The sequence below is a fragment of the Rhinopithecus roxellana genome, chromosome 13, assembly GCF_007565055.1.
Source record: "Rhinopithecus roxellana isolate Shanxi Qingling chromosome 13, ASM756505v1, whole genome shotgun sequence".
NCBI classification, from domain to species: domain Eukaryota; kingdom Metazoa; phylum Chordata; class Mammalia; order Primates; family Cercopithecidae; genus Rhinopithecus; species Rhinopithecus roxellana.
In genome coordinates this window covers 83,961,323-83,987,876 of record NC_044561.1, presented here as the reverse complement: position 1 = coordinate 83,987,876, position 26,554 = coordinate 83,961,323, and the positions used below count along the sequence as shown (strand labels likewise).

The following is a 26,554-nucleotide window of genomic DNA, read 5'->3' as shown; positions in this document are numbered from 1 at the left end:
TGAGCACAAAGGAGGTTTTCCTGTCCAACATGGGATAGACGTTCCCCCTCAGGGCTTACATGGCATGAACTCTGGCCATGTTGCCAGGTCTTCTGGTTTTTAAGAGAAACTGTACATTTGGCTTTTTATATGAAATTGGGGATCTTTTATAGCATTGTATGAACAAACTAAGCATGCCTGTGCCCATCTTCATCCAGACTATAGCCTCTGGGCTGTGCCATTCTAGTGTGCTCCCACAGAGTGACATTGCCCAGGCAGCCTGATGTCCATCTACCGCCAGCTGGATCCCAGAGTCTGGCTGCATTTGTGAGGTCACCTCACATGGTCCAGGGGTTCCCTCACAGGCCTTGGGCTCCACTGAATGTTCAGTGAATAGAGGCTGGGGAGGGGAGCTCATCTGCCGGGAAGCAACCTCCCCATGCTCACTATGTTGCTTGCCACCTCAAGCGAAGATTTCTGAGGCTGCATTTCAGGCTCAGATTTCTGAGGCTGCACTCAGGTTGGGTAGGCACGTTTTGGGGACAAAAGCAGTGAGTCCACGTGTTGTAGAGTCTGCCATTCCTCAGCAACAAACTCAGCAGCTTTCCTTCCAATTTAATAAATCCAGACCCTTGTGGCTTGTATAACATGCGTGATGACAAGTAATGATAACTCACGAACGAAAGGAAGAAAACTTTTTTCGTCTTTCTGACTCATGCCTGTAGTGTGGGAAATCTGGTCAGGGTGGCCACACATGTTCCCTGGAGCTGGAAGGCGAGATTCCAGAGGACACACAGCATGGGCTGGGAGGTCTTTTGCTTCCACTGAGGAAGAGGAGACTTCACAGGGAAGGGTTTCCTGGAGTTCCAGGTTTCTCCAGGGCAGCATGGTGGTCAGGAACCTGCATCCTAGAGCCAGATTGTCTGGGTTGAAATGCTGGCTGCACCACTTACTAGCTCTGTGACCTTGAGAAAGTTATGTAAACTCTCTGTGCCATACTTCTTTCATCTTTAAATGCAGGTAATAATACCTCTCACACAGCGTTGTTAGGACTAAAGCTACTTCCATTACTATATACGAAAGGAAGCATGCATCTGCCTTGCCCTTTCCCAGAAGTAGTAAATGCTTTTGATCCACTGGGTGGGGATCCATGTGGCAATGTTATTTATAAGGGATAGAAGTTCATTGACTGTCATTACTCAGCAGACCTCATCTACCCAGGCGTGTTTGTACATCATCTCCAGGGCTACCCTGCATAGCAGGAGATGTATGTATTATTCCTCTGCCAAGGGGCCCCAGGGGAGTTGAGTGGCTTGTCATGGTGACCCATCAGTTTAACTCTTGCTGCCTGTCAATGGTGGCTACCGCTGAGAATTCCCTCCCCAATAGGATGGAAAGGTGCTCTCTTTAGCATGATTGTGGCTGGGCTGCCCCAATTCTTGTCCCACTGGGCCTGCGCCCTGGTTGAAAATCAAAGATGATTAAGATTTGGAGTGTTTTGAGAGAGAAGCGTAGACTTCTACGGATGTCTGTTTAGCCAGACGGATTTCCATCTTTGTCCTCTCTAGGTGGCCCAAAGATGGGTGAGGAGGAAGCATGGTGCCCCTGGATGGTCCCAGGAATGCTTGGGTTCAAGCTCAGATGGAGCCATTGACTGGCATGTGGCCTTGGGCAAGTCATTGTCCTTCCAGTGGCCATACTTAGTTTCTTAAAAAGAGGTGGACTAGATCTATGCTGTCCAGTACTGGAGCCACGAGCCACAAGTGGCAACCGAGCACTTGCAGTGTCGCTTGCTAGATGAGATGTGCTCTGAGTATAAAATGCACAGTGGCTTTTGAGGGCTTAGTACAAAAAAGAATGAAAAATACCTCATTAGTAATTTTTTATTGGCCAAGTGCAGTGGTTCATGCCTATAATCCTAGCACTTTAAGAGCCCAACGAGGGAGGATTACTTGAGGCCAAAAGTTTGAGACATCCTGAGCAACATAGTGAGACCCCATCTGTACAAAAAATAAAAATAAGAATTAGCTGGGCATGGTGGCACATGCCTGTAGTCCTACCTACTTGGGAGGCTAAGGCTGGAGGATCACTTGAGCCCAGCAGTTCCAGGCTGCAGTGACCTATGATGGTGGTACTGCACTCCAGCCTGGGTGATAGAATGAGACCCTGTCTCTAATAAGAAGAAGAAGAAGAAGATGAAGAAGAAGAAGAAGAATTTTTTACCTACACAATAGCAATGGAAAGGAATGGAGCACCAATGCTTGCTATAACACGGATGAGTCTTGAAAACATTATGCTGAATTCATAAGCAATTCAGCAAAGACCACATACTGTACAATTCCATTCATATGACGTGTTCAGAACAGGCAGCTCCATAGAGACAGAAAGCAGTTTCATGGTTGCCTGGGGCTGGGCAAGAGGGTAACAGGGAGTGGCTACTAATGGATGCAAAGTGTCTTCTTGGGGTGATGAATATATTCTAAAATTAGATGATGGTGATGGTTACACAACTCTGTAAATATATGAAAAACCATTTAATTGTACACTCCACATGGGTGAATTTTTATGGTACTAGCTGGTTGTTTGTAAATCCAGCACTTTGGGAGGCCGAGGTGGGCAGATCACTTGAGGCCAGGAGTTCAAGACCAGCCTGGGCAACATGGTGAAACCTCATCTTTACAAAAAATACAAAAATTAGCTGGGCATGGTGGCACACGCCTGTAGTCCCAGCTGCTTAGGAGGCTGAGGCATGAGAATCACTTGAACCTAGAAAGCGGAAGTTGCAGTGAGCTGAGATCGCGCCACTGCACTCCAGCCTAGGTAACAGAGCAAGATGTTGTCTCAAAAAAAAAAAAAAAAAAAGAAAAAAAAAAGGAATTTTATGGTACTTAAGCTATGTATTGATAAAGCTGATAAAATAATTTTATAATTATTACATGTTGAAATGATAATATTTTGGATATATCAGGTTAGGCAGAATATATTATTGAAATTAATGTCACCTATTTGGTTTTACTTTTTAATACGTCTGCTAGAAAATCTGGAATTGCCTGCATGGCTCGCATTATATTTCTGTTGGAGTGCTGCACCGAACCCTCTCTAAGGACCTTCCTAGTTCCAAAATTATATTCTTTCACAAAACGATCCCCAGGTTTGGACTTCTGATGACTCATCTGGTATCATGGCTATGACCCAACTTGAAAAAAGTTCATTTGGGTCTTTTAAAAAACCATTTGCAAAAATAGGTTTATAAAGAGAAATCCTGAAAGGAGGCACAGAGTCACATAAGGTAAGCCCAAGAGCTGGGACCATCACTTTCTCCTGCCTCCGTGAGCAGCCTGGAGCCATCTACAGCTGTGGATGGGGCTGTTTCAAAAAATTTATAGTCTGAGCCTGAACAGCGGTTTCCTTAGTCGATCCTCCTCTTGGACGGTTGACTCCACTGAGACTGGCCCTGCTGAGCATCATGCCCAGGAGAATGGGCAGTAAATTCCCAGTTGGGGTCAGCCAAGACCAGGTGCTTGGGTTTCTCATATCTTTATGGTCCAATGGGAGACCAGGGAAGTGCCTTTGGATCACCAAAATGCTCAATGTCAAAACACAAATCTTGGCCTCCAGTTGTACCTCCAAGCGGGGCTGAGGATGATGTCAAGAAGCATCTTTTTACCTTAGTTCTCCTGCAGGAATTAATTAAGAATGCCTGTTATGTTTCCTACCTTTTTCTGGGTGCTGGAGGGAAATTCAGAAGTCTCACTTATATCTCTTTTCAGAGCAGCTTGACCCCTGCAAGAACCAGAGTGTGTTCATGTCCGTAAAAATCAAATCCAACCAAAACATCTCCCAAACTCCTGGATATGGTGTGTATTTCCTTTGGGAGGTTGAGTCTTTCCTGTTTACTCCTTCTTCTGCTTCTTTTTATTTTTATATTTTCAGAGATAGGGTCTCCTTCTGTTGTCCAGGCTAAAATGCAGTGGGGAGATCATAGCTAACAGCAGCCTCAAACTCCTGCACACAAGCCATCCTCTCACCTCAGTCTCCTGAGTAGCTGGAACTACAGGCACACGTGCCACTGTGCCCAGCTCACCTGCTTCTTAAAGGCTGGTAAGAGTCTCAGTCCTGGGGCTGTGAGCCGTTATCCACCTCTGTATTCTGCAGCACCTGCACTTAGGTAGTTTCCTGTTTGGAATGCTGTTCCTAAACTGGCTTACCTCCCTTTTCACCTGTTTTCATTTAAACAACTGATATAAGCACTGCCATCCTGGGGAGGCCCAGCTGCAAGCTCCTGGAGGCTGGCGCCTTTGCTGCCTCTGCCCTCCCAGCTCTTCTACCCACCCCATGAACTCTTCTTCCCCATTTCAGGGTTTGGGCAAAGGCAAGGGGAAGAGGGCTTCTGGTAAAAAGCCACCCTGAACATTTTTCCAGAAAACTGGGCAAAAGCAAACTTCTTTGGGTACTGGGCATCTTTTTAGATGATAATTAGAAATGCAGAGGAATGGTGATAGAAACTATAATGATGGCGGGGCGCGGTGGCTCACGCCTGTAATCCTAGCACTTTGGGAGGCTGAGGTGGGCGAATCATGAGGTCAGCAGTTCAAGACCAACGTGACCAATATGGTGAAACCCTATCTCTACTAAAAATACAAAATTAGCTGGTTGTGGTGCAAGCACCCATTTTACCCAGCTACTTGGGAGGCTGAGGTGGAAGAATTGCTTGAATCCAGGAGGTGGAGGTTGCAGTGAGCTGAGATGGTGCCACTGCACTCCAGCCTGGGTGACAGAGTAAGACTCTGTCTCAAAAAAGAAAGAAAGGAAGAAAGAAACTATAATGATGAAGCAGATATAAGAGTGAACGTTTTCCTGTGGCTTTTCCACTAAGCACTGACTTTTCAGAGAACAAGCAGCAGACAGGGAGCTTGCGCAGGGTCGATCAAGCACAAGATAAGGTCAGTGTCTTCAGGAATCAGAGTGGTTTGTGAGACACTTAAGCAAATTGCATTCAGGCCCTATCTCCTTCTGGCAATAATTCACCAGAGAAATGAGCCATTTCACTAGAAGATTTCCATTTTAATATTAGCGCAGGGACAAGCCTTGTTTCACAATTAAATTAGAGCCAGGTAAGTTTTCTAGTAATAGCGATATATCGAGGAAGGATTGAAAATAGAGCCGCTCAGAGATAATTTGCTCCTGAGCCAAGTTATTTCATGGATCTTCCAGGAGGACATCTTGCTGGTATGGCTTTGCTATGTAGGAGAAGCCCTCCCAGCCCCTCTGATGAGAAGATAAGTCACACTGCAGCTCTGGAAGAGGAAATGAAACGAGTGTGCAGCTTGAGAGACACTGAGGTGCTGGGATGCTCTGACTCTGCTGTACAGATGTCTCGGGAGTAAAGGAGCCAGCACACAGGAGCCTTCCTTCTGGAATGGGCTGTTTCCACCCGCCTGACACCCCCAGGATGTTGTCTCGTCAACAATGGATGTTTGTCATGTGCTTGGCCACTGTGTTGGCACCATGTCACTCTGCTGGTGACAGTTCAGGCCCAGAGGCCTTTAATCACAGTAGAAACAGTTTCAGAAGCAGAGCACTGCTGAGTGCAGCAACACCTGAAGGTTGGTGACCAGGCGAGGTGATGTGACCACACAGTGGCTACACGGCAGTCAGTCACGGCCACCCCGGGAGGGGTTCTTGGAACACATCGAGCTTGACCATAGCCCTTGCTGTTGCATTGATCTTTCTTCTTATCACCCTCAGATACTACAAGAGGTTGTTATCAATATTAATGTACCACTGAGATATTGGAAACACTGTTTCTCCCCCAACATTGTATATGAAAATGTTCAACCATACAGAAACATCAAAACAATTAGATGGTGAACACTCAGATACCCACCACCAGGATTTCGCCGTTAACATTTCACTGTATTTATAGTTTTTCCCCCCTTTGCCATGGGAAAATCTCTTTTTGATGTTCCTGTTGTGTTTTCCTTTTAACAAAGTGGGTCTCTCCCTCCCATGTCTCAGATGGAAACATTGAGGGGAAGATCATGCCAGATAAATAGCATGTTAGTGAAGCCAAGGAAAAAATCTGTGTGCCCTGAGATTAAGGTAGCAAAATATTCAGGGAAGATCTCTGGAGTGGGAGCTGGAAGGTGGATGCCAGGCCCAGCTCTCCTGCTGCACAGCCTGTGAACCTGAGATAATCACCTTCATCATTGTTATTTTTTCTTTTCTCTTTTTTCCCCATTATATTCAAGATCACCTTTATTTTGCTAGGATGGTCCGAAGGCTGACATTGGGCTAATTGTTGCCTGCAGTGTAGTCCTATGCAGAGATGACAAGTAGCCTGTGACCTTTGGCAAGTTGCTGGACTCAGTTCTGAGCTATTGATTTCTTATTTCAGAAGTGAGGATAACAACACCCAGCTCTCAAACCTGTTGTAAAAGTAAATAAAGTGTTGAGATGAAAAAAAAAAAGTACTCAAAACCGTGCCTGGTATGAGGTCAGCATACCCAGGATGTCAAGTATTATGACTCCTAGTACACATGTTCCCTTGCCATTGTCCAGCACATAATCTCCCTGAGGGTAAGCACTGCTGAAGTTAGAGCTGTGTTGTATTTAGAAATAATAATAGTAGCAAGAGCAGCAGTTATTGTAAAGTAAAACTGAACTGAAAATGAAAGAACTCGAGATACAATTTGTCCATTCTCAACGTATGCATCGTCTGCATGAATTTATGAAAAGAGCTGCTGCACTTGTCTCTATAGAAGAGCATGTTTTGGTTTACTGTTTCCCAAAAAAGGTTGAGGCTATGAGACTGGTGTCCTCCTCTGCCACCCTTTGCAGAAGGCCTGTGAGGCATCATTGCCGTAGGCATCATTTGCAGTATGAGATGTGGTTACTGGAGCTCTGCCTGCCCAAGTTAGGTAACCCCCTCCGGCATGGACAGACACGCTCCTCTTACTCAGTGACTTCCTGTTTATCATCTGGTGGTAGACAGCCTGTCACTGGAGAGGATGGGATTAGCTCGAGTCACAGATTCAATGTGTTTCTAATTGGAAACCGAATCAGGGTGGCCTTGGAAGCAGAAGATGGCAATGAAGACTTTCTACAGCCCCTCAGAAGTCCCAGGCCCTCCTCATGAGGCTCAACCCTTGCTTCAAGCTGCCTTGCAAACCAGACACCACCATTCACAGTGCCTTTCCTGGCTTCACTGAACCTCTGAGGCAAGGAATCCCCTTGGAAAGATGGGAATTTATTCCAGAGACTCCTCATTCTGGTCTGTCCTCTGTCTCTACTGCAGTTTAGAGCTGAGGGGCACTAGACCTGGCTGACAGGCTGCCCTGATGGAGACATGATGTGATGTGATGGACAGTGGACCCCTGAGAAGGAGGACGGGGACTTTGTGGTGAGCATTCATTGTCCCAGTTTTATGTTTTACTTCACTTTTAAAGACAAGGTGTCACTCTCATCCAGGCTAGAGTGCAGTGGTGTGACGTGATCACGGCTCACTGTAGCTTTGAACTCCTGGGCTCAAGTGGCCTTCCCCTTCAGCCTCCTGAGTAGCTGGTGTGCATCACCATGTCCAGCTATTTTTTTATTATTATTTTTTGTAAAGATGGTGTTTTGCTGTATTGTCCAGGCTGGTCTTGAACTCCTGGCCTCAAGTGATCCTTCCACCTCAGCCTCCCAGAGTGCTGGGATTACAGGCGTGAGGCATTGTGCCCTGCCTCATTGACCTTCATAAAAATCTTTGTGTCCAAGCAGGCTCGTCTATGGAATAGTCCACTCCTAGAGCCTGCTTCCAGGAAGAAGTTTATGCATTCATGAGGCCACATGGGTCAGAAAGTTGCAGAGCAGTAATTTCAACCAAAGTCTGGTGTTTCTCATGACAGTGATTATATCTTCTTAACAAAAGGCTTAATCTGACATATAAGTCATGAGGCTTCATGCTGTCAAAAATAAAAAACAATGCAAAATGCTTGATGCATTGGGAGATTTATCAGCAGCTGTTTCTGCAGGGAGTGTGGGTGTCAAGGCAGGTAGGATCAATGGGACAGTGATGTGAAGGACCCAGTGTTGTTTTCTCCTTCCCTCCCTTCCTTATGTTAGCATCATTCCCAAAGCAGCTTCCTCCGTGGTGGCAAAATGACTGCAGCAGTTGCAAGCATTGCCTCTATACACAGAAAGAGAAGGAGAAATAGGACATCAGTAGCTCCCTCTGAAGAGTGAGAGGCCTTTATTCTCAGAAGCCACCAGCAAACCTCCCCTACCATCTCATTGGCCACTTACCTCTTCCTGAACCAGTCCCTTTGGCCAGGGAGATGCCGTATGCTAATACCCCCAATTATGCTACAATGATGATGGCCCATCCCTGGAACGAAGGTAAAGTCAGGCCACCCCTTCTCCCCTTTCTCCATAACTTTCTGCTGCTACTCAGTGGGGACTGGCGGAAGGGATCTTGAGAAAAGTACAATGTCTGTGGTATCTATGATGGGGACATTTACTAATCTCACTCACTTTACAATAACTACTGCTCTTGCTACTACAATTATTTCTGAATGTAATACAGCTCTAACTTCAGAGATGTCTACCCTTTGTGAGATTGTGTACTGGGCACTGACAAAGCTGTGTGTGTCTTTATAGTCTTTATAGTCACAATATTTGCCCTGAGCCATTTGCCCTTTCACCACCCCCTCATCCTTCTGCCATGGAGTGACCATATGGGATTCCAGAAGAGACGGACACGCTCCTTTGTTCCTAGAATCCCTCGCTCCATCACCCACCCCACACTTTGTGTGTGTGTTCTTCTGTTGATCCCCCCATCTTTGTTACTGTTTCCTTCACTTTTAGAAACAATGGAAAAGGATTTTCTTTCTGGCTTCCCATCAGAGGACATGCTGACCTTGGCTGGTAGTGGCTGTGATGAGCAGGGTAGCTCACAGCATTGAGAAGGCAACAGTCTCATGTGGCTTTGGAGAGAGAATATGGGCTGGAGAGAAGGACACAGAAAGCTATGCAAGGAGCAAACTGTGGAGAGTGGGACAGGAGCCCTCAGCTAGGGGCACACAGCCAAACCTACATGCTGAATATTGCTTGTTTTCAAGGGGGAAAGTTATTGGAAGCCTGCACTTAGGTTTACCAGTGCTCCTTGTCAGGAGTCTGAAAAATAAACAAAGCCTAATTATTTAGGCAAATGCCTAGTCAATTAGAAATATAGGGGTTCACTAGGGATGAGAGTGAGAGAGGCATTGCTCTCTGGCTGAAATATGCAAAGCAAGCCTCCTTGTTTCTCAGGAGCAGGTGGTGGCCAGGAAAGTTCTGCTTGCATCAGCTTATCCTGGTCTGACTGAGCCACATCCTCTCTCCTTTCCCTGCCTTCCCTTACCTATCAGTGGATCTCAGACTCTAGGCTGAAACTGAGAGAGCATGGATCTGTCTTTCTTTCCATTCAACCTTGCTATTCTCCTATTGCTGGTTTCAGTTTCCAACTTGGAAAGTTGCAAGCAATGGGCCAAAGAATAGGAAAAAGTGAGAAGAATAAAGTGGCTTTGTGTTTAAATGAAAGCTTCACTGCCTGTCCTCCCCTCAGTTCTGTCTTTCTCACTGTGAGGCACTGAGAGGATATTTTAGTTCTGGTGTCAAGTTCCAATGGTGAAAGGAGAAGAGAGAAACATTAGCAGAAAATCTATGGGCCAGGGGTGGTGGTTAATCCCAGCGACTTGGGAGGTTAAGACAGGAGTTCAAGACTAGCCTGGGCAACATCGTGAAATTCCGTCTCTTAAAAAAAAAAAAAAACTTAGTGTGGTGGTGCATGTCTGTAGTTCCAGCTAGCTAATTTCCACCACTACACTCCAGCCTGAGTGACAAAGCAAGACCCCCCCCCAAAAAAATTCTTACTTCTATGGCTCTAGACCAAACACATCTTCCCACTTGTTTTAAGAGACATTGTTTCCAAGATGAGGTCAAGGTTACCTTCAGGGCTGGTATCACTTGGTGTCCCTCAAGGCAGCCCCTCGGCTCTCCTCTGGTGCCAGCCTCAGGTGCCATGGGCAGTTCAGTGTGAGCTTAGACTCCCGTTGCAATACAGCATTGCCCCAAGCATAGGCTATGTGTCTCCCTGCTTCCTGGCTCAGGGTCTTCCTGAGAGGTGGGAGCCAGCCTGACTCACTCAAAAGTGCAGTCTGCCCAGCACTTTGGGAAGCCGAGGCGGGTGGATTGCCTGAGCTCAGGAGTTCGTGACCAGCCTGGGCAACATGGTGAAAACCTGTCTCTACTAAAACACAAAAGAAAAATTAGTTAGGTGTGGTGGCATGCACCTGTAGTCCCAGCTACTCAAGAGGCTGAGGCAGGAGAATTGCTTGAACCCGGGAGGCAGAGGTTGCAGTGAGCTGAGATCATGCCACTGACTCCAGCCTGGGTGACAGAGCGAGACTCCACCTTAAAAAAAAAAAAAAAATGCAGCCTGCACTCTGGGGAGTTTGTTCTCTTGGAGCAAGCCTCATCTAGTGAGGAATGGAAGCCACAGCCTCATTCTTCACGTGGACAATTTGGGGAAGCATTCCGAATGTGTGTCTGAGCTTCCAGAGGGATCCTGCTCTTGTTACGAGTGGCAGCAACCTCTGTAATACATTTTCCCCTTTCCTTGTCTTGCTTTCCACTTTCTTTCACTGTTTCCTGGGATTCTCTCCAGAATAAACGACTTGCACCCAAGTCTTTGTCTCAGACTTGGCTTTTGGAAAACCCAAACCAGGACACCTTTCAAGGTTGCAAACACTATGTTACAACGTAAAGCATTACTGCACTACTACAATGACATTTGAGGCTTTTGTTTGTGTGGCTGAGTCAACCTGTGCTGTCAGTTGGCCCAGGCTAGCCAGGTATTTTGGGAGGCTGGGTGTCAACTATCTTGCTCCACCATCAGTGGCCAGCCTTCTCCCCTTGTAGCTTGTACTTGAACCTTTTTTGTCCCATAGCCATCTTAATTCACAATTTCCCCAGGGCTCTTAGAGCTTTATTACTCTGATTCATAGAAACCACTTGAAAGGCTCTGTGTTCATGGCATGGCGAGGGACATTCGTGCAAAGAAAAGAAATAGCTCTCTGCTCAGCAGTGCACTATGATGAACACAGGATGAAGCCAGGAAGGGCTGGGGAAGACGTTACTGGGGTTCTGTCTGGGATTTCATCAGACTTTACATGGGATGGGATTTTTTAAAAAAGTAGAAGCATGTATCAGCTATGAGCTTCTCAGTTGCTCTTAGAAAAAAGCCAACCCAATCTGGCTCAGGCTAAAAAGGGAATACATTGCAACATGGAATCGAAAAGTTTATGATTAGTCTGGCTTCAGGTATCAGGGGCTGAAATGTGATGACATCAGGACCTTGCCTATCTCTGCCCTTTGGTCTGGGTGTACTCACCTTTATGTGCTATCTGCAGACTCTCAGCCTGCAGGTTCTCCTACTTCCAGGTTCAAGGTCACTGGGACAGAGTGGGTGAGTCTCTTTCTGGGGGCTCTGCTTTGATTGGCCTGGTTCAGTTACAGGCACCTCTCAGAACCAATCATTATGGCCTACAGGATATTGGACTTGGGCCTTTAGTTCAGGCAGCATCTTTGCTGGTGGTGCAATGGGTGGGTGGAGCTTCCTCCTAGAACAGGTATGCTTGGCAGAAGGGAGGAGTCTCTCCTAAAATGAAAATCTGAGGTTGGTTCTAACTAAGGGAGAAGGGATGCTGGGAGGCGGAAGTGCCGGCACCAAACTTGCAGTGTAGTTAACACTTTAAATTTCCCAGTGGAGCTTTATTGAATCTCTCTGTGCAAGTACTGGGGCCGATAAGAAAAAAAAAATGATGTTATCAGGAAGCTTATAGTCTAATGGGGGAAATAAAAATCATACTTGGATAACTGCAATGTAATAATTGTTTGGAGACACATTTCTTATTACTCTGTGTGCAGATGAAATGTGCTTTCTCACTGTTCACATGGTAGCTCCTCCTTCTTCTCCTCGCCTCCTAGAGAGTCCTGATACTTGGTATCTTTGAAGAAAGGTGTTCCAGTCAGGATTGTAGAGAAGAAATCACTGCATTTCTCTTCCCTCTGCCTGACTCACTGGTGATATTTATACTCTAGGCATGAATTAAGAAAAGCCCAGAATTAAGGAAAGACTAGTTTCCTGCCCTGTTCTATAATGGCAGAGACAAGACAGCCTGAGAGAAAGCAGTAGACAATTTTATACTCATACTCACGAATAAATTGGACTGTTTATCCAATCACAAAGGATGGAAATGGCAGTGATTTTGAGGAGCCAAGTGATGTAGAGTTGTCAAGTTGTACTCAATTGGAAACAAAAAAGTGAATTTTAAAGAGAACTGAAGAAACACATCGGGCAGGTTTGCAGGGGCAAGTATATTAGATGTGTGAAAAATACAAGTGTTCAGAGTATATCAACAGAGCCCGAGGCAAGGCATATGCACAGCTGGAATGAACTATGTCATCTAAAACTGTGATCCTTAGGAAAGTATATATTTTTTTAGAAATTATGTTTAAGAAATACTGTAATATATATTATGTATATATATGCATAATGAGATATTATTTTTAAGCCTTATACCTATCATTGTATTCATAAAATTTTATATTTAAAAGAGTGGTCTCTTTTTTTTTTTTTTTTTTTTTTTTTTTTTTTTTTTTTTTTGAGACGGAGTCTCGCTCTGTCGCCCAGGCTGGAGTACAGTGGCCGGATCTCAGCTCACTGAAAGCTCCGCCTCCCGGGTTTACGCCATTCTCCTGCCTCAGCCTCCCGAGTAGCTGGGACTACAGGCGCCTGCCACCTCGCCCGGCTAGTTTTTTGTAGTTTTTAGTAGAGACGGGGTTTCACTGTGTTAGCCAGGATGGTCTCGATCTCCTGACCTCGTGATCCGCCCGTCTCGGCCTCCCAAAGTGCTGGGATTACAGGCTTGAGCCACCGCGCCCGGCCAGAGTGGTCTCAATATTACATAAACTTCAGATTCCATAAAACCTGGATCTGCCCCAGATTTTTGAATACAATGAAAAATAAATGTAATAGGAATAAAATAACGATGAAATAAACCATTTAAAATATATTACTTATATTTTAACAGAACAAAACGTGGAGTTTTCTAAACTATGATGATGTTAATGTTGTTATCTTTATGAGTAGTATCTTATTGAGAAAACATGATAGAATATACTTAACCATTTTTGAAAATATTAGTTCCACACTTTGAGATACAGCTAACAGAAGGTCTGCTTATTTTAATTTAAGGTTCAGTTTATTTTAATTTTGAAGTTTAATGGCTGTCCTACTTGTAATAGATAATTCCCCAAGATATATAGATCCAAATGGAAGAAAAGCATTATGGGCTGTAACTACTAAATCAAGATACTAAATTTTCAATTTCATTCACCAATTACCCAGACTGTTGTTAATATCTTCCCATCTTTTCTGACTTCAGTAGTTTAATTGCAACTTTTCAGAAGGTGTTGCATTTACGTATTTCTAATAAAAGGATTTATAAAAATCCATTTTTTAAATAAAAGTCGTTGAATTTTAATTTCAAATTTCTGATAAAAGTCATTGAAACTCTTTGTTTTGGAATTTTAAAATCAAGTTATATAATTTTGATTCCAAATTTTTAAGTGGAACATATACATGTTTTTAGAATGTACTGATTTTTATCGTTTTCTTGATATAATTTATCATATGAAGACATACAAAGTTTTGATATTTGTTTTCAAAATGCTCTGTCCATAGAGCAGATTTCTTTAGGAAAGCTTCTACTCTTTCACTGGTTGTTAAAAGTCACCTTGAGGGATGTGGAGCAAAGGTAGACATGAGGGGCAGTGTGTTTTCTGAAAATATCTGCTAGGTGCACACTTAGTTAGCTGGTGACCATGTCTTCCCAGAAAAGGTTAGCATATTTATAGCACTTGTCTTTTTATGAGAGAGAAATGCATAATTCATCTCTAAGTTCAACAGTTTTAAAAACTTCTTTGCCAAAAGACAGTCAATGGACACATGCATGGTATAAAAAGATTGCATGATCATGTCCCTCTTCTTCCACCCCTTTTTCTCCCCCTTCCCCTCTAACTCTATCTCTCTCCCACGCTCACACATATATAATGTCCAATATGGGTTTTTTTGTTACAAAGTATGGAATGTTGGTGTCAAATTCATATATCGAAATCCTAACTCCCAATTGAGAAGTAATTAGTTCATAAGACCAGAATACATCCACCACATCCCAAGAATGGGATTAGTACCCTTGCTAAAGGGACCCTAGTGAGCTCTGTAGCTCTTTTTCTGCCATGTAAGGATACAAGAATACATCAGTATGCAATTCAGAAGAGGACCCTCACCAGAACCTGACCATGCTGGTGCCCTGACCTTAGGCACGAAGTGCCCTGCCTCAAGTGGGCAGGTGACTAGGGTTGCCTTCTTCCCTCTTCTCCTCTGGGTTAAAGGGAAGCCTGTCCTATTGGAGGGACTGAAAAGGCTCAACTTTCAACCTGAGTTTCCTCTTGGAGTGGAGGTGTAGCGCCTTGACACTGGCAAGAAATTTACATCCAGGTAAGAGTTGATGCCTGTGATTGCCGTCGCTGAGTTGGGGACATTAGTGGGAGACCTCAACCCAGCCCAAGGGGGTGTTCTCAGCATCCTCCTGCCCATTGGACAGGCTGTGGAAACAGTTCATGGAAGAGAATTTAAACAGAACCTATCACCTCCCATGGCTTGGAGATCTTCTCCCAGACACCTTCTCTGGATCTTCCCTTCTCTGACTTTCTGGAAGCTTTGAGGCCATTGAGGGGAATGAATGTATGGTCCTTTTAGCCTCCAGCTTCCTCCTGTCCTGCTGGGTTAGGAGAGCTTCGTTTGGAGGACTGCAACCTCTCCACAATTGGTGCTCCTTTCCAAGGACCATGAACAAAAGCACAGGGAAGTTCTTGCTTCAGCTGGAAAACCCATGAGAAAAATCCACCTGTACGAAGCCAGGGCCTCTACTGCTCCCCTCTTCACCCACAGAGGGTGAGGACACCAGGCTCATCCTTCTGAGACTTTAGGGGGAGGGGCAGGAAAGGGGTCATTTGGAGAGCAGTGCTGCTCACTTGAGTCTGCAGAAGGCGTCCGCTTGCTGCGGGCTTATGCAAACCTGACCTCCAACCCCGGGGTGAAGACCTGGGGTGTACAGAGTGGAGGCAGCTGTGTAAACTGTAGGGTGGGGTATTTATAGCCTTAGTGAAGAGCACCAAACCAGCATAGAGAGCCTGAGTTAGTGCTGCTGCCCTTGGCGGTTTCTTGTGCCGTTAACTGAGTGTTCTAGACATTCTTTCTCCAGTGTTGTATGCGGCTTTACAAGACTCAGTTTCTTCATCTGCAAATGGGAAGCTGTTGCCATGGCTGTCTGAGTGTTTCAGCTGGATGGTTCTCTGCATCCCAGTTTCCAAAAAGAAAAGCAGTATTCCAGTTTACAGGGAGGGGAGAGTTAATACCTCCCCTCCAAAGGAGCTGCTATGCCCCTAAGACCACTTCCCTGGGCTCCTGGAGCTCTGGGACAGGTGAGAAACACATACCTGAGCTTTGCAGTCAGCTGTGGCCTAGGGTTCTGGCTTGGCTGCTTATCCCCATCAGCATTCCTGCAAGAGGATGGAGTGAGATGGTACAGGAAGGGTGCTTGGCACATAATGAGGGGCATAAAAGATAATATTGCTGGTGACGCAGCAAACTTCCTCATCTGCTGCTGCCAAGGTGTCTGAAGGAGTTAATTCTCCCATCAGAGAGCAGGCAGCCCTACCTCTCCACCAGGCCTGGGGCTGGTGTTTGGAAGGTTGCAAGCCCTATGGGACAAGGTTCACATAAGAGACAGTGTTAGGGTGAAGGCTGCGAGTCAAGGCTGTTTGTCAGGGGGCACGCAGGGAGATCCATTCTTGGTGTCAGAAATCCTTGGGCTCTCTAAGCCCCAGTTGTGGGGAGGAGGGAGGTAGGGGAAGGGGAGGGAAGAGAGCACAAAAGGGTGAGCACATAGCTCTGTAATGGAAACTTGGCGTCCAGCCTCACTTTGTGTCCTTCCTTAGTGCATGCGCTTGCTTCTTGAGTTGAGAGCTTGATTTCCTCCCCTTCCAGCCAGCATCCCATGCTATCCCGACAGCCCACTCCTGTCCCCTCTTCTCAGAGCCTGCAGTCCTGCAGGCTGCCTCCACTTGTGACATGTGACATGTGAGCCTGCTGCCTCCCCTCTTCATCCCCTGCCCCTCCCCTGACTAATTAGGCCAACATGCAACTTCCAGGGCCTGGCAGATGAGGAGCCAAGAATGCCATGGACAGGGGCCAAGTGTTTTTGTTGACATTGCTCAAGTGTAGCTTTGCAGAGCGGCCTCTTTGCTGTAGCAGAGAAGTCCAAGGAAGCTGGGGAGGTGAGCGAGGGGAGAGCAGGGAGGACAGCCAGTGTGGGCGCCTCTCCGTATCCCCTTCACCTTCCCACCCTCCAAGCCTTCCCAGCTGCCCACCCTGTGCCCCTCCTCCCTAAGTGCAAGAAGATAGCCCTCCATGTCATAATGTGTGCGACCAGCCTGGTCTCTAGGAAATCACACTGAGCAGAGTGAGTTGCATCCAGTGGGACTTTAGAAGTGTCTCAGTCCTTCGTTTGTGAACCTTTCATGGGGGAGGCTCCTGCCTCACTGCTGTTCCTAATTCAATCACATGTCCCTTAACAGTGGGGATATGTTCTGAGAAATGCATTGTTAGGTGATTTTGTTCTTGTACCAACACCATAGAGTGTATTTACATAAACCTGGATGATATAGCCTATTGCTCCTAGGCTGCAAACCTGTACAGCACTTGACTGACTGTACTGAATACTGTGGCAATTGTAACACAGTGGTATTTGTATATTTAAACATATCTAAATACAGCAAAGGGACAGGAAAAATACGGTGTTAAAATCTTATGGGGCTGACTGTGGTGGCTCATGTGTATAATCCCAGCACTTTGGGAGGTCAAGGTGGGAGGATCACTTGAGGCCAGGAGTTTGAGACCAGCCTGGGCAACATAGGGGACTCTGTCTCTACAAAAAATAATAAAATTAGCCGAATGTGGTGGCATGCACCTGTAGTCCTAGATACTGAGGAGGCTGAGGCAGGAGGATCATGTGAGCCTCAGAGTTTGAGGCTGCAGTGCACCATTGCACTCCAGCCTGGGCAACAGAGCCAGACCAAAAAAAAAAAAAAAAAAAGTTGCCCACTATCATATATGCCTTCCAACACTGACAGAAGTGTCATTTTGCGGTGCATGACTGTAACTTCTAGGGAAACAACCATCTTTGAAATAAGTCCAGTGAGACTTATTTACCTCTTCATTGCTAACCTATTATAAGGTACAGGCTGCATTATTGAGCTACTTTACTATAGCTGTATAATGAAAACAGGATGGATTTCATCCTGTCCCAGGATCTACCAAGAATTTGTCCTTTGAGCTCACTAGGCCTGGGTTCAAATCCTCTTTCTGCTACTTCCTCACTGTGTGACCTTGGGCAAGATATTTAACCTCTCTGTCCATCCATTTCCTTATTTACAAAAAGGAACTAGTATTTCCATGTAGGGCTTTCGTCCATGAAGATGAAACATGGTGAAGAATGGAAAGGTTTCTGCACATCACGGACATTCAGTGAATAGAAGCCATGCTAACTACGAAATGATAGTTGATGTAGCCATGGATTGACTCTGATCTTAGCAAATCGCTTATCCTCTGACTTATGTACTCTAAAGGTAAAGTGACCCCAGAACCGACTGCCTCTTCCTAGCTCAGCAGGAGTTTTGCGAGGACGGATGAACTGTGCTGTAATATTGTCAAACTTGGTTCTCTGTGGGAAGGAAACGGATGCAATGCATTGCTTCATCATTTTTTTCTCAGACTCTGGTCTCTGTGTTATTATGTCAGCCCTCAGTGGTCAAATACATTTTTATTGAGATAAAAGTTTGCACATTTTGGAATCCAGAGGTGCTGCCTTAAGAGTCTAATTCCTGAAGATATTGAATCATTATGTTTAAAAATCCTCTAATTTTCTGCTACAATAGCTGGCTTTATTTTTACATCTCTTAATTGGTATCAGCTTTTCTCTCAGAGTTACGGAACCATGGAAACTTGGCATATGAAGGAACTTGGAAGTCATTGGAAGGGATACTCCTGCTTCTTTTTAAATCTTTGGGGTCTTCCTGGACATTAAGATTACAGTACCACAAAGCATGTCTCCTTGACCCAGATTATAAGAACAGTGGAATAGCCACGCTGCTGGCCACAGCATGACTCTCTCTTTAGGTACTGTGTAGATGGGCAGATGTCGTGGTGCTCAACGTATATTACTCGGTTCTGACCTCTTCAGTGCCAGCTGGCACAGTGCAGCTTCTAGCACCTGCCTCTCATTGCCCAAGGCCTTCTTCTGGGCATCACCTTGGACCTCCATGTGGCAGATTGGAAATGCTGGGGGATTATGTCCTCTTTCATCAGCTTCAACCAGTGTTAGACCAGGAGTAGCTGGATGAATACCCAAGCTTCCTCACCTCTTAGGTGTCCGAGATGCATGTCTACACTGGTCCCCAGAGCTTTCCAGAGAGGTCAGTTTCTAGTTATTCATATTGGCAACTGACTTAAAATGCACCTACTATTAGCGTTTCCTGTCCTACTCTGCTCTTCTACTGATTCTTCTTGGGATCACTTCCTGTACAAACCACCTGCTCTCAAATCCTTCTCTCAGGGACTGCTTCTAGGGAAACCCAGCCTGAGACAGAGGGGATGCCCTTCTCCACACTTTCAGATTGTTTGTGATAATATGGGAGTTTAAGGCTACTAACCTTATCGTTTCTTCATGAGGCTTTGAGATGTTTTTGCCTCTATTCATCACTATTCTTAATCATGAGAATCCACCATTCAGGTTATCCAGACTCCACAAATGCCTTGCTTCAACCTTGAATTATCTTCGATTTTGTCCTCATAATTTGGGCTAAGCTGATACATGTGGCCACCATGTAGAATTTTGTATTTCAAGAGTCTGAAATTATTGTTTCTTTTCATTAGACTCCACATTTTTCCTCCATTTTGGGGGGAAAAAAACCTGGGGTCTCTCCTGGATGGTATGCATAAACTGTAATTTGATATCTTGCTAAACTTACGTGTGGAAGCAGGGTCTGTGTTTGAGGAAGACCTCAGTTCATGAGCTACTGATATTATGTGCATCATGTTAGCTTAGGTGAGGTGCCCACAGGCATTGTGATTTCCAGTCACTTCCATGAGTCTCACTTTCTCCACCTATAAAGTGGGAATAATTATTTCAACGCATACCTACTGAGCACCTACCCTGAGCCAGCAGTGAGCAGGTGCTGAAGAGGCAATGTCCACACTCTCTCTTTCTTTCTTGAGCAGGGTTGTGAGGTTTGAATTCAGTAACAAAGGAGAAATCATTTGGGAAACGGAATCGCTGTGGAAGTAGAGGAGAGGGCAGGATGCCCTCCAGCTCTTCAGTGACCACTTCAGCCACTGTGTTGGTGGGGTTGGGTGCACCATCTGGCCTTCTGTGAAGGCCACTGGGCCCGTGGGTTAGGCCCACGTCTTGTGTTTCGATCCATTTCCTGCCCGCGGCAACTTTGGACACTCAAGAGGCAGCATTGCCTCAGGTCCCTTCTTCAGTGCCAAGCCCCTGGAAAGAGCTACTTTGGCAGCTTGGCTTGCTCTCTGTGTCTCTCCAGGGCCCCATGATGCCAGGTACCACCTGTCATGCTTCTGCCTTCATCTTACCTGATCTGTCCATGGAGTTCAAGGCTGTTGGCTATTCCTTCCGTCCTGAAATTCTCTTTCTGCTTACCTTCCACGACACCTGCTTTCCTTGCTCTTTTCCTTCCATTCATGATCCCTTCCTGAATCCTTTTGCTCTGTCTCCTCTCTGAAGGATATTGTGTTCTTCCATTCCTTCTCCCCAGTGCCCCCTCTTCTCCACCGGGAGACCCCATCCATACATGTGCCTCTCACCCTTCCCTGTTGCTGATGATTTCCCTGAGGTTTGCTGTGGCTCTGCTTTTCACCCTGAGGTTCCTCCACTCACATTTGCACGGGTGGCATACCTCCCTTTCCGTGCTCTGCAGACTCTTCAAACTCAGCGTGCCCCAAACAGAATGTACTGCACTGGCCGCTTCAGTGTGCTCTTTAGCCTGTGTTCTTTCTTCTGGCACCTCCACCCCCACAGTCATTGCAGCCCTGAGCCCTGTTACCTGCTCTCCCAACCTACTGTTTCCTAGTTCATGCCTTCATCTCTTGTTCATTGGAAACATGCTGTGTGGCACTCATGAATCTATGCTCTGGGAATGGCAAATTATGTCTTCGCTTGATAACCCCCAGAAGCAGATTCTGAAGTATGTTCAATGGTGGGTGGTTCATTTGGGGGCTGGTTTCAGGAGATACTGGCAAGGGCTAGATCTCGATAGGCTGGAGCCAGCTGTTATTGACTCAGTGGAGCTGATTGTGTCCATCTCTTCTGAACCCCATTTTCAATGATGTCATGTGGGTAGCTAGGCATTGGCTACAGTGGGAATATTGACACCACAGAAATTGGCCAGTGGCTACAAAACAGGGCTTTTCTTCCCCTTCGAGAGTTGGTTGTTAAACATTTCTCAGGATGTCACTGGGAGCAGGGAATTGAGACAGGGAAGGGGGAGCAGTTGATCAAGTGTGCTTTATCAAGAGAGTTACACAGTAGACAACTGGAGCTTGATCCCACTGGGAAGAACCTAGAATCCAGTTTAGAACACACACCTCAAAGTCATCCCACTGGTGCGGCGAGGAAGCCATCAGGCAGCTAGAGGCAGGGTGGCCGGGAGTGCAGGCAGGGTTGAGCAAGTGATGGCTGGTTGGGGCACCAGGCACGCAGAGTCAGCAGAAGCTGAAACCCAGCTGTGAATGACTTGTGGTTATTGTCTTTGTCTCCCCAGAGCTTGACCTCATGGACCTCATAGGGGAAGACAGAAAGTGGATGATGGGGAGGAAGCTGATGCAGGTGAACGACACTCTGACTTCCGAAGATGCTGGACTCCGGAACGGCAAGAACTGCACCGAACCAGGTAACAGTGCTGGCTGCTCACGGGCAGCAGCTGTCATTTTCTCTTGTGGCTAAGGAAGAGGCAGCTGCTGTGTGTTTTCTTAGAATATTAATCCAGAGAGCTTCTAAGGATGTTTAGGACGGGAGCCTAAGAAACTTTCAGGTGACAACCTGAGGGACTATTAAGGTGTGTTTTGACCTCTGTGTTCGTTTTCTACTGGAGCTGGGGCTGAGTCAGAGACAGTGACACACCTGATGTGGTACTGAGGTCGGATGTGGAGACTGGTGCTGCCAAGTGAGAGACTAAGGCAGGAGCAGGATGGGTGAGGATGTTTTGTGGTTACCTTTGCTTTAGTCGCTTGGGTCCTTTCTGGCTGGTTCTTCATCAGGAACCTTGTCCTATCACAGTAGAGACACCGGGATCGGGCCAGATCCTCACCCACGATGTTGAACTTCTTGGAAGAGGTGGATTTTCATTTATTGTTTGTTAGATTTGATATCTATTGCATCATTCCCTGGAAAGATATATGAAGCATTTTGTCTCTGAGGTTACTGAACTGAAAAAGAAAACAAACACAAAGCAGATCAAAGGGAACGAGGAGCTGTGAGAACCCAGCCCACCAAGCCTCAGGGATATGACAGGCACCCCTCTGGATGAATGAGGTCCCTGAAAGTTTAGACCGGAGTTGGTAAACTTGTTCTGGAAAGGGCCAGATGGTAAACACTGTAGGCTTTGCAGGCCACGTATTGCATCTGTAGTGTATTCTTAAACAAATTTTTTATAATGCTTTATCAATTTAAAAATCATTCTTAGCTCACAGGTTGTACCAAAACAGGCGGTGGGATGGAGTAGATCTGTAGCCATGTTTTGCCACTTTGACTTGGACCTCGAGGCCCTCTGGGGCTTTCTGTCCTTACCTGGTGGGGATTGACTTCATGTGTGCCACTGTCCAGGGCCCAGGAGCTCAGTGACATGCTGATCTTCCATCCAAAGGCCTGTCTCATCTTTAGTGTCAGCATGGAAGGATATAAACAATCTCCGCTGCAGCCCAAAGAACTACAGGTTGTTGAGTACAGAAGACATGTCAGAGAATTGCAGGTCTGTGATCTGTTGGGAAGATGGGTGGAAGTGCCCTTCCCGCCATACTTAGACTCTTAACAATCAGCTTTCAAGCAAAGCTGAAAATAATTCAAAATAGGTTATCTGTTCCATCTCCACCACCAAAAAAATCCTGCATAGTCTGTGTTCCTCAAGCTGGGGAATCCAAAAGTTACTGTGGCTGTTGTCCCATGCTCACAAGGAACATTTTTCACTTGAAAGTGAAGCAGCACAAGGGCAGCTACGTGAGCTAGAAATGAAAATGGATATGAAGGGGTCAAATGCCCCACTGAGGGACTGAGCCACGTGTAGTCTAAAAAACAGAGATTTCCAAGGGCTAGCCTAAAAAGGCATGGCAGGGAAGGCACAGGTTCTGTGCCAAGAACAGATCTGGTCCTGTAGTCAGTTTTCAACATCTTTGTCCAACTAATAAGCTGATTAGTATTAATCAGCTAATAGTATTAGAAAGCCCAGTTGTCACTCCTGATATGGAAAAGAATGGAATCAGACAGGACATGGTGACCAGTTCTGAGCATTAGGTTCAGCCATATGCAGACCCAGCAAGGATGAGGGGATTCTGTTCCCTGTTTCTGGGGTGTGTTTTGGGGGCAGGTGATTGGTCTCTCTGTGAGTGGCATTGCTCTCTGTATTGGGAAATGCCTTTCTCAGAGTGACAGATGTAGAAGCATAAAGCGCATTAAAAGTCATTCCAAGAGAGGAAATGACTCAGCCTCACAGACAAAAAAGAAAATGTCTAGGTAGATAAAAAGAACGCAAACCCACGACCTGCCCGTGTTGGCAGGGGGCACACAGGGAAAGGGAAGAGAGGAAAGGCTTCAGGAGAAACCTGGAAGGAAGCAAAAGCAAGCTGAGTCATGTTGCAAAGAGCAGGTCCAAAGGGAATATGGAACCAGGAGGGACAATCTTGATTTCCTCACCTGCAGACCAAAAGGACTGGGCTTGGTTTCTGGGGCCCTTGATTCAGAACCAAATTCCACAGGGAAGATGATCATGCCCGAAACAGAAGTTCTGTTCAAATCCTAACACATCAAGGGCTGGCTCAGAGCCCATGTGCTTCATGAAGCTCGCTTGGACCACCCCAGACTGCAGCATTCTTTTCTGACTACTGCTGGTATAAAATGTCTCCACATGTGCTGTTAAATGTGGACATTCAATGGCTATTTCAATTCAAATGAATTCAAACCAACTAAAATTAAATATTCAGATTCTCAATTGCACCAACTACATGTCAAATACTCGATAGTTGGATCACAGATGACAGCACAGGTCCCAGAACATTTCCATCATCACAGAAAGAGCTATTGGACAGGGTGGTCAGAACTTGCAGTTGTCTTTGGATGTATCTCCTGTCTTTCCAGCCCAATTGCAAACATCTCAAGGGTGTAGAGCAAATATGTAAATCTGAGGGCCTTATCTTTAACTGGGGTCTTAGAGTCACACTCACCTGAAGCTGTGAACTTTGACCAAATAGCCAGGTTCTCTGAGTTTCTGTGTGCTTCTCTGGAAGTTGACATAATCATTCTGACCTTTCATGATTGCTGTGAGAATTAGTAATAAAGTGTGAACAGCTTAGTGTCCTGGGTTTGATGGCACCATAGTAGGAGTGTATTCGTGAATTTCCCACCTTCTGTCCTGGGGCATCATTATGGGTGGGGCACAGTGCAAGATTCCTAGAGCAATATTCTCCAGCTACTCCCTGCAAGAGCAAGTCTGTCAACAGGACACACTGCAGGTAGCCCAGGTCTGAACAGATCGTCATCTAGACAGGAGGCTTCAGTACCATCTACCCATGTAGGCAAGCCCTGAAGACCTCAGGCATGGCAATGAGTGCCATCACCTCTGCTGCATCGACTATTTCTAACAACAGGGTCAGAACATTGCCGTAGACACCTGTGAGCCCTGGTTACCTCCATGCCCTTACCAGAATGCTGTCGAAGATGGCTTCTCGGTCTGGACTGGACAGATATTTTATGATAAAAGTTGAGAGCCAAAGCACCCATAAGGTCCTGATTTAGAAGCATCATTTTAATAATATTCATCTTCTCTACCTCTAACTTGTTGTTAGGTGAAATGATTGAGCAGGAGTGAGGTGAGGACAGGTTCAATCTAAAACATTGTTCAGTTTTCCTTAAGAGGCCCTGGGCACGATGAATATTACTTGTGCCGGTTAAACATAGTGCTGTCTGTCCTCGAAAATCTTAAATAGAGAGGCTAGGAAGTGAGCCCTGTGGTTCCTGGACTCTCTCCCTTTTTATTTGCAATGATGTCAGCGGCAGCAGTACGCTTAACAGAGCCTGCGGAGCAGGCTTCCCTCTGTGCTTGGAGGAGTGAGTGCATAGGGACTTGAGTGTTTGGGGTGCAGTGTGTGTCCTGGCTGTCTGAGTTATGGTGGCAAGGTCACAGGCAGGAGTTAATTTAGCGTTTGTCATAAAGTACACCCAGCTGCCACTTGTGATGTCATGAGGCTTCTCGGACTGTGCTGTCAGAAACCCTGGCTTTAGATGTTGTTAGAGGAAGGCTGTAGATTCGGAGACTGCAGACAGAGTTACCTCTATTCTGGTTATATTCCCTGTTGGGGCGTAAGGCTGGTTTGCCTCTCAGATGACCATTTCCTCACCTATAAAATAGATCTTCAACTACATTTATCCCTGCCCTTGCACAAATCCACTTATTCCAAGAAATTTCAAGAATAGAAATTCAAGAAAACTTCTTCCCCTAGACACTCTCCCATTTCCCTTAATAACTGCTGTGTTTGCAGAATTTCATGCCATACCTCAAGCCTTCCTCTACTCCCTCTCCCCTCCTCCCCTTCCCTCTCCCCTGCCTTCTCCCTTTCTCTCTGTCTGAAAACCAGGAGCACAGAGTGCCCAGTTTTGGTGCCAGAGAAAGCCCAGGGTGCTATCTTCTTATGACAGCTGCTACTTTAAGGATATATTACTTTAAACATTTTCTGCTTTCAAAAAAATGATGCTGGGCGCTATGACTCATGCCTATAATCCCGCACTTTGAGAGCCCAAGGCGGGTGGATTACTTGAGGTCAGGAGTTCGAGACCAGCCTTGGCAACATGGTGAAACCCCGTCTCTATAAAATATACAAAAGTTAGCCAAGTGTGGTGGTGTGAGTCTGTGGTCTGAGCTACTTGAGGGGTTGAGATGGAAGGATCGATTGAGCTTGGGAGATGGAGGTTGCAGTGAGCTGACATCACACCTCTACACTCCAGCCTAGGTGACAGAATGAGACTCTGTCTCAAAAAAAAAAAAAAAAAAAAAAAAGGCATTTTTCCTTTGCCCCTTGAAGACCCAGTTTTGGTGGAAATTTGTGATTTTTTTTTTTTTTTTTTTTTTTTTTTTTTTTTTTTTACCTTCAGAACTGCATGAATAAGACTGACCTCTGGGCTCCAACTTTTCTTTGCAATTGTTCCAGCTCTCTGTGAATTTTTAAGGTTGTTTTCTTAGCCTGACACTGCCGATTTCATCTGAAGCCTGGAAACATTTTTTTTTTTTCCTTTTGGCAAGTAACACTTGAACTTGTTTACTCAGATGACCTATTAAGAGAAATTTAACTTTGAATAAATTTGATCCACCAAAAATTAAGTTAGCTAAATGTAGTATTGAAGATGGTAGACAACTGTAGCAGAAATGAATTCTTTGTAATATTTATTTGTACACTCGCAGAATTTTATTTATTCTGCACTTTGCAGTCTGTCTCCAGAAAAATATATCATCTTTTGGTTTTTGGTTCTTTGATATTTTAAGGAAATGAGCTTTTCCTCAGTGTGCTTTTTTCAAATAAACTTTGGAAGAAGGAAAATATTTAAAATGATGGCCTTTGGTGTGGGCTTCACTGTGAGATCACTGGATTTACCTTGATAAAGGATCATCCCACTCTGTCTGGCTTAGCTGGGCCTAAGGCCTCAGAAGGTGAAGAGGACGCTTGGCCTGTGTTCCAAGAACAAAGTCAGGCTGGCTGGGCACTGCCCTGTGGGGATGGTCAGGAGTGCCTACAGGTCAGGTGTTGACTGGAATGGCCAGAAGCCCACGTTTAACAGTTAAATGTGAGCTTCAGTCGACGAGGGAAACCAGGAAGTCTATGTGAGAGAAGCAACAGGAGGGGAGGTTCAAAGGGTGCTTGTGGTCCATAAACAAGAATTGGAGCCCAGGCACAGACCAACAAGCAGAAAATATGTTCATGGTACTGGCCATGAACAGTGTCAGGATCCTGCTGTTTGGGGTTTGAACTGTAACATCTGAGTGGGCTAGTTTAAAATCACAGGGCTGGACATGACCAGTCTACAAAGCATGATAGGGCCAACATTCTCATCTTTTACATGAAAAAGACAAGAACCAGAGGGGATAAACAACC

General features: G+C 45.6%; 1 protein-coding gene across 4 annotated transcripts in view; it reads left to right on the top strand.

Moving 5' to 3' along the window:
* The window catches only part of SLC24A3 (solute carrier family 24 member 3), a 502,594-nt gene that overhangs the window by 42,343 nt on the left and 433,697 nt on the right, over positions 1-26,554 (top strand). For all 4 annotated transcript variants that reach the window (XM_030915170.1, XM_030915172.1, XM_030915171.1 and 1 more), the window contains exon 2: positions 20,965-21,093. In XM_030915170.1, coding sequence (XP_030771030.1) covers positions 20,965-21,093 — 129 coding nt within the window. The remainder of the gene's footprint in view (positions 1-20,964; positions 21,094-26,554) is intronic.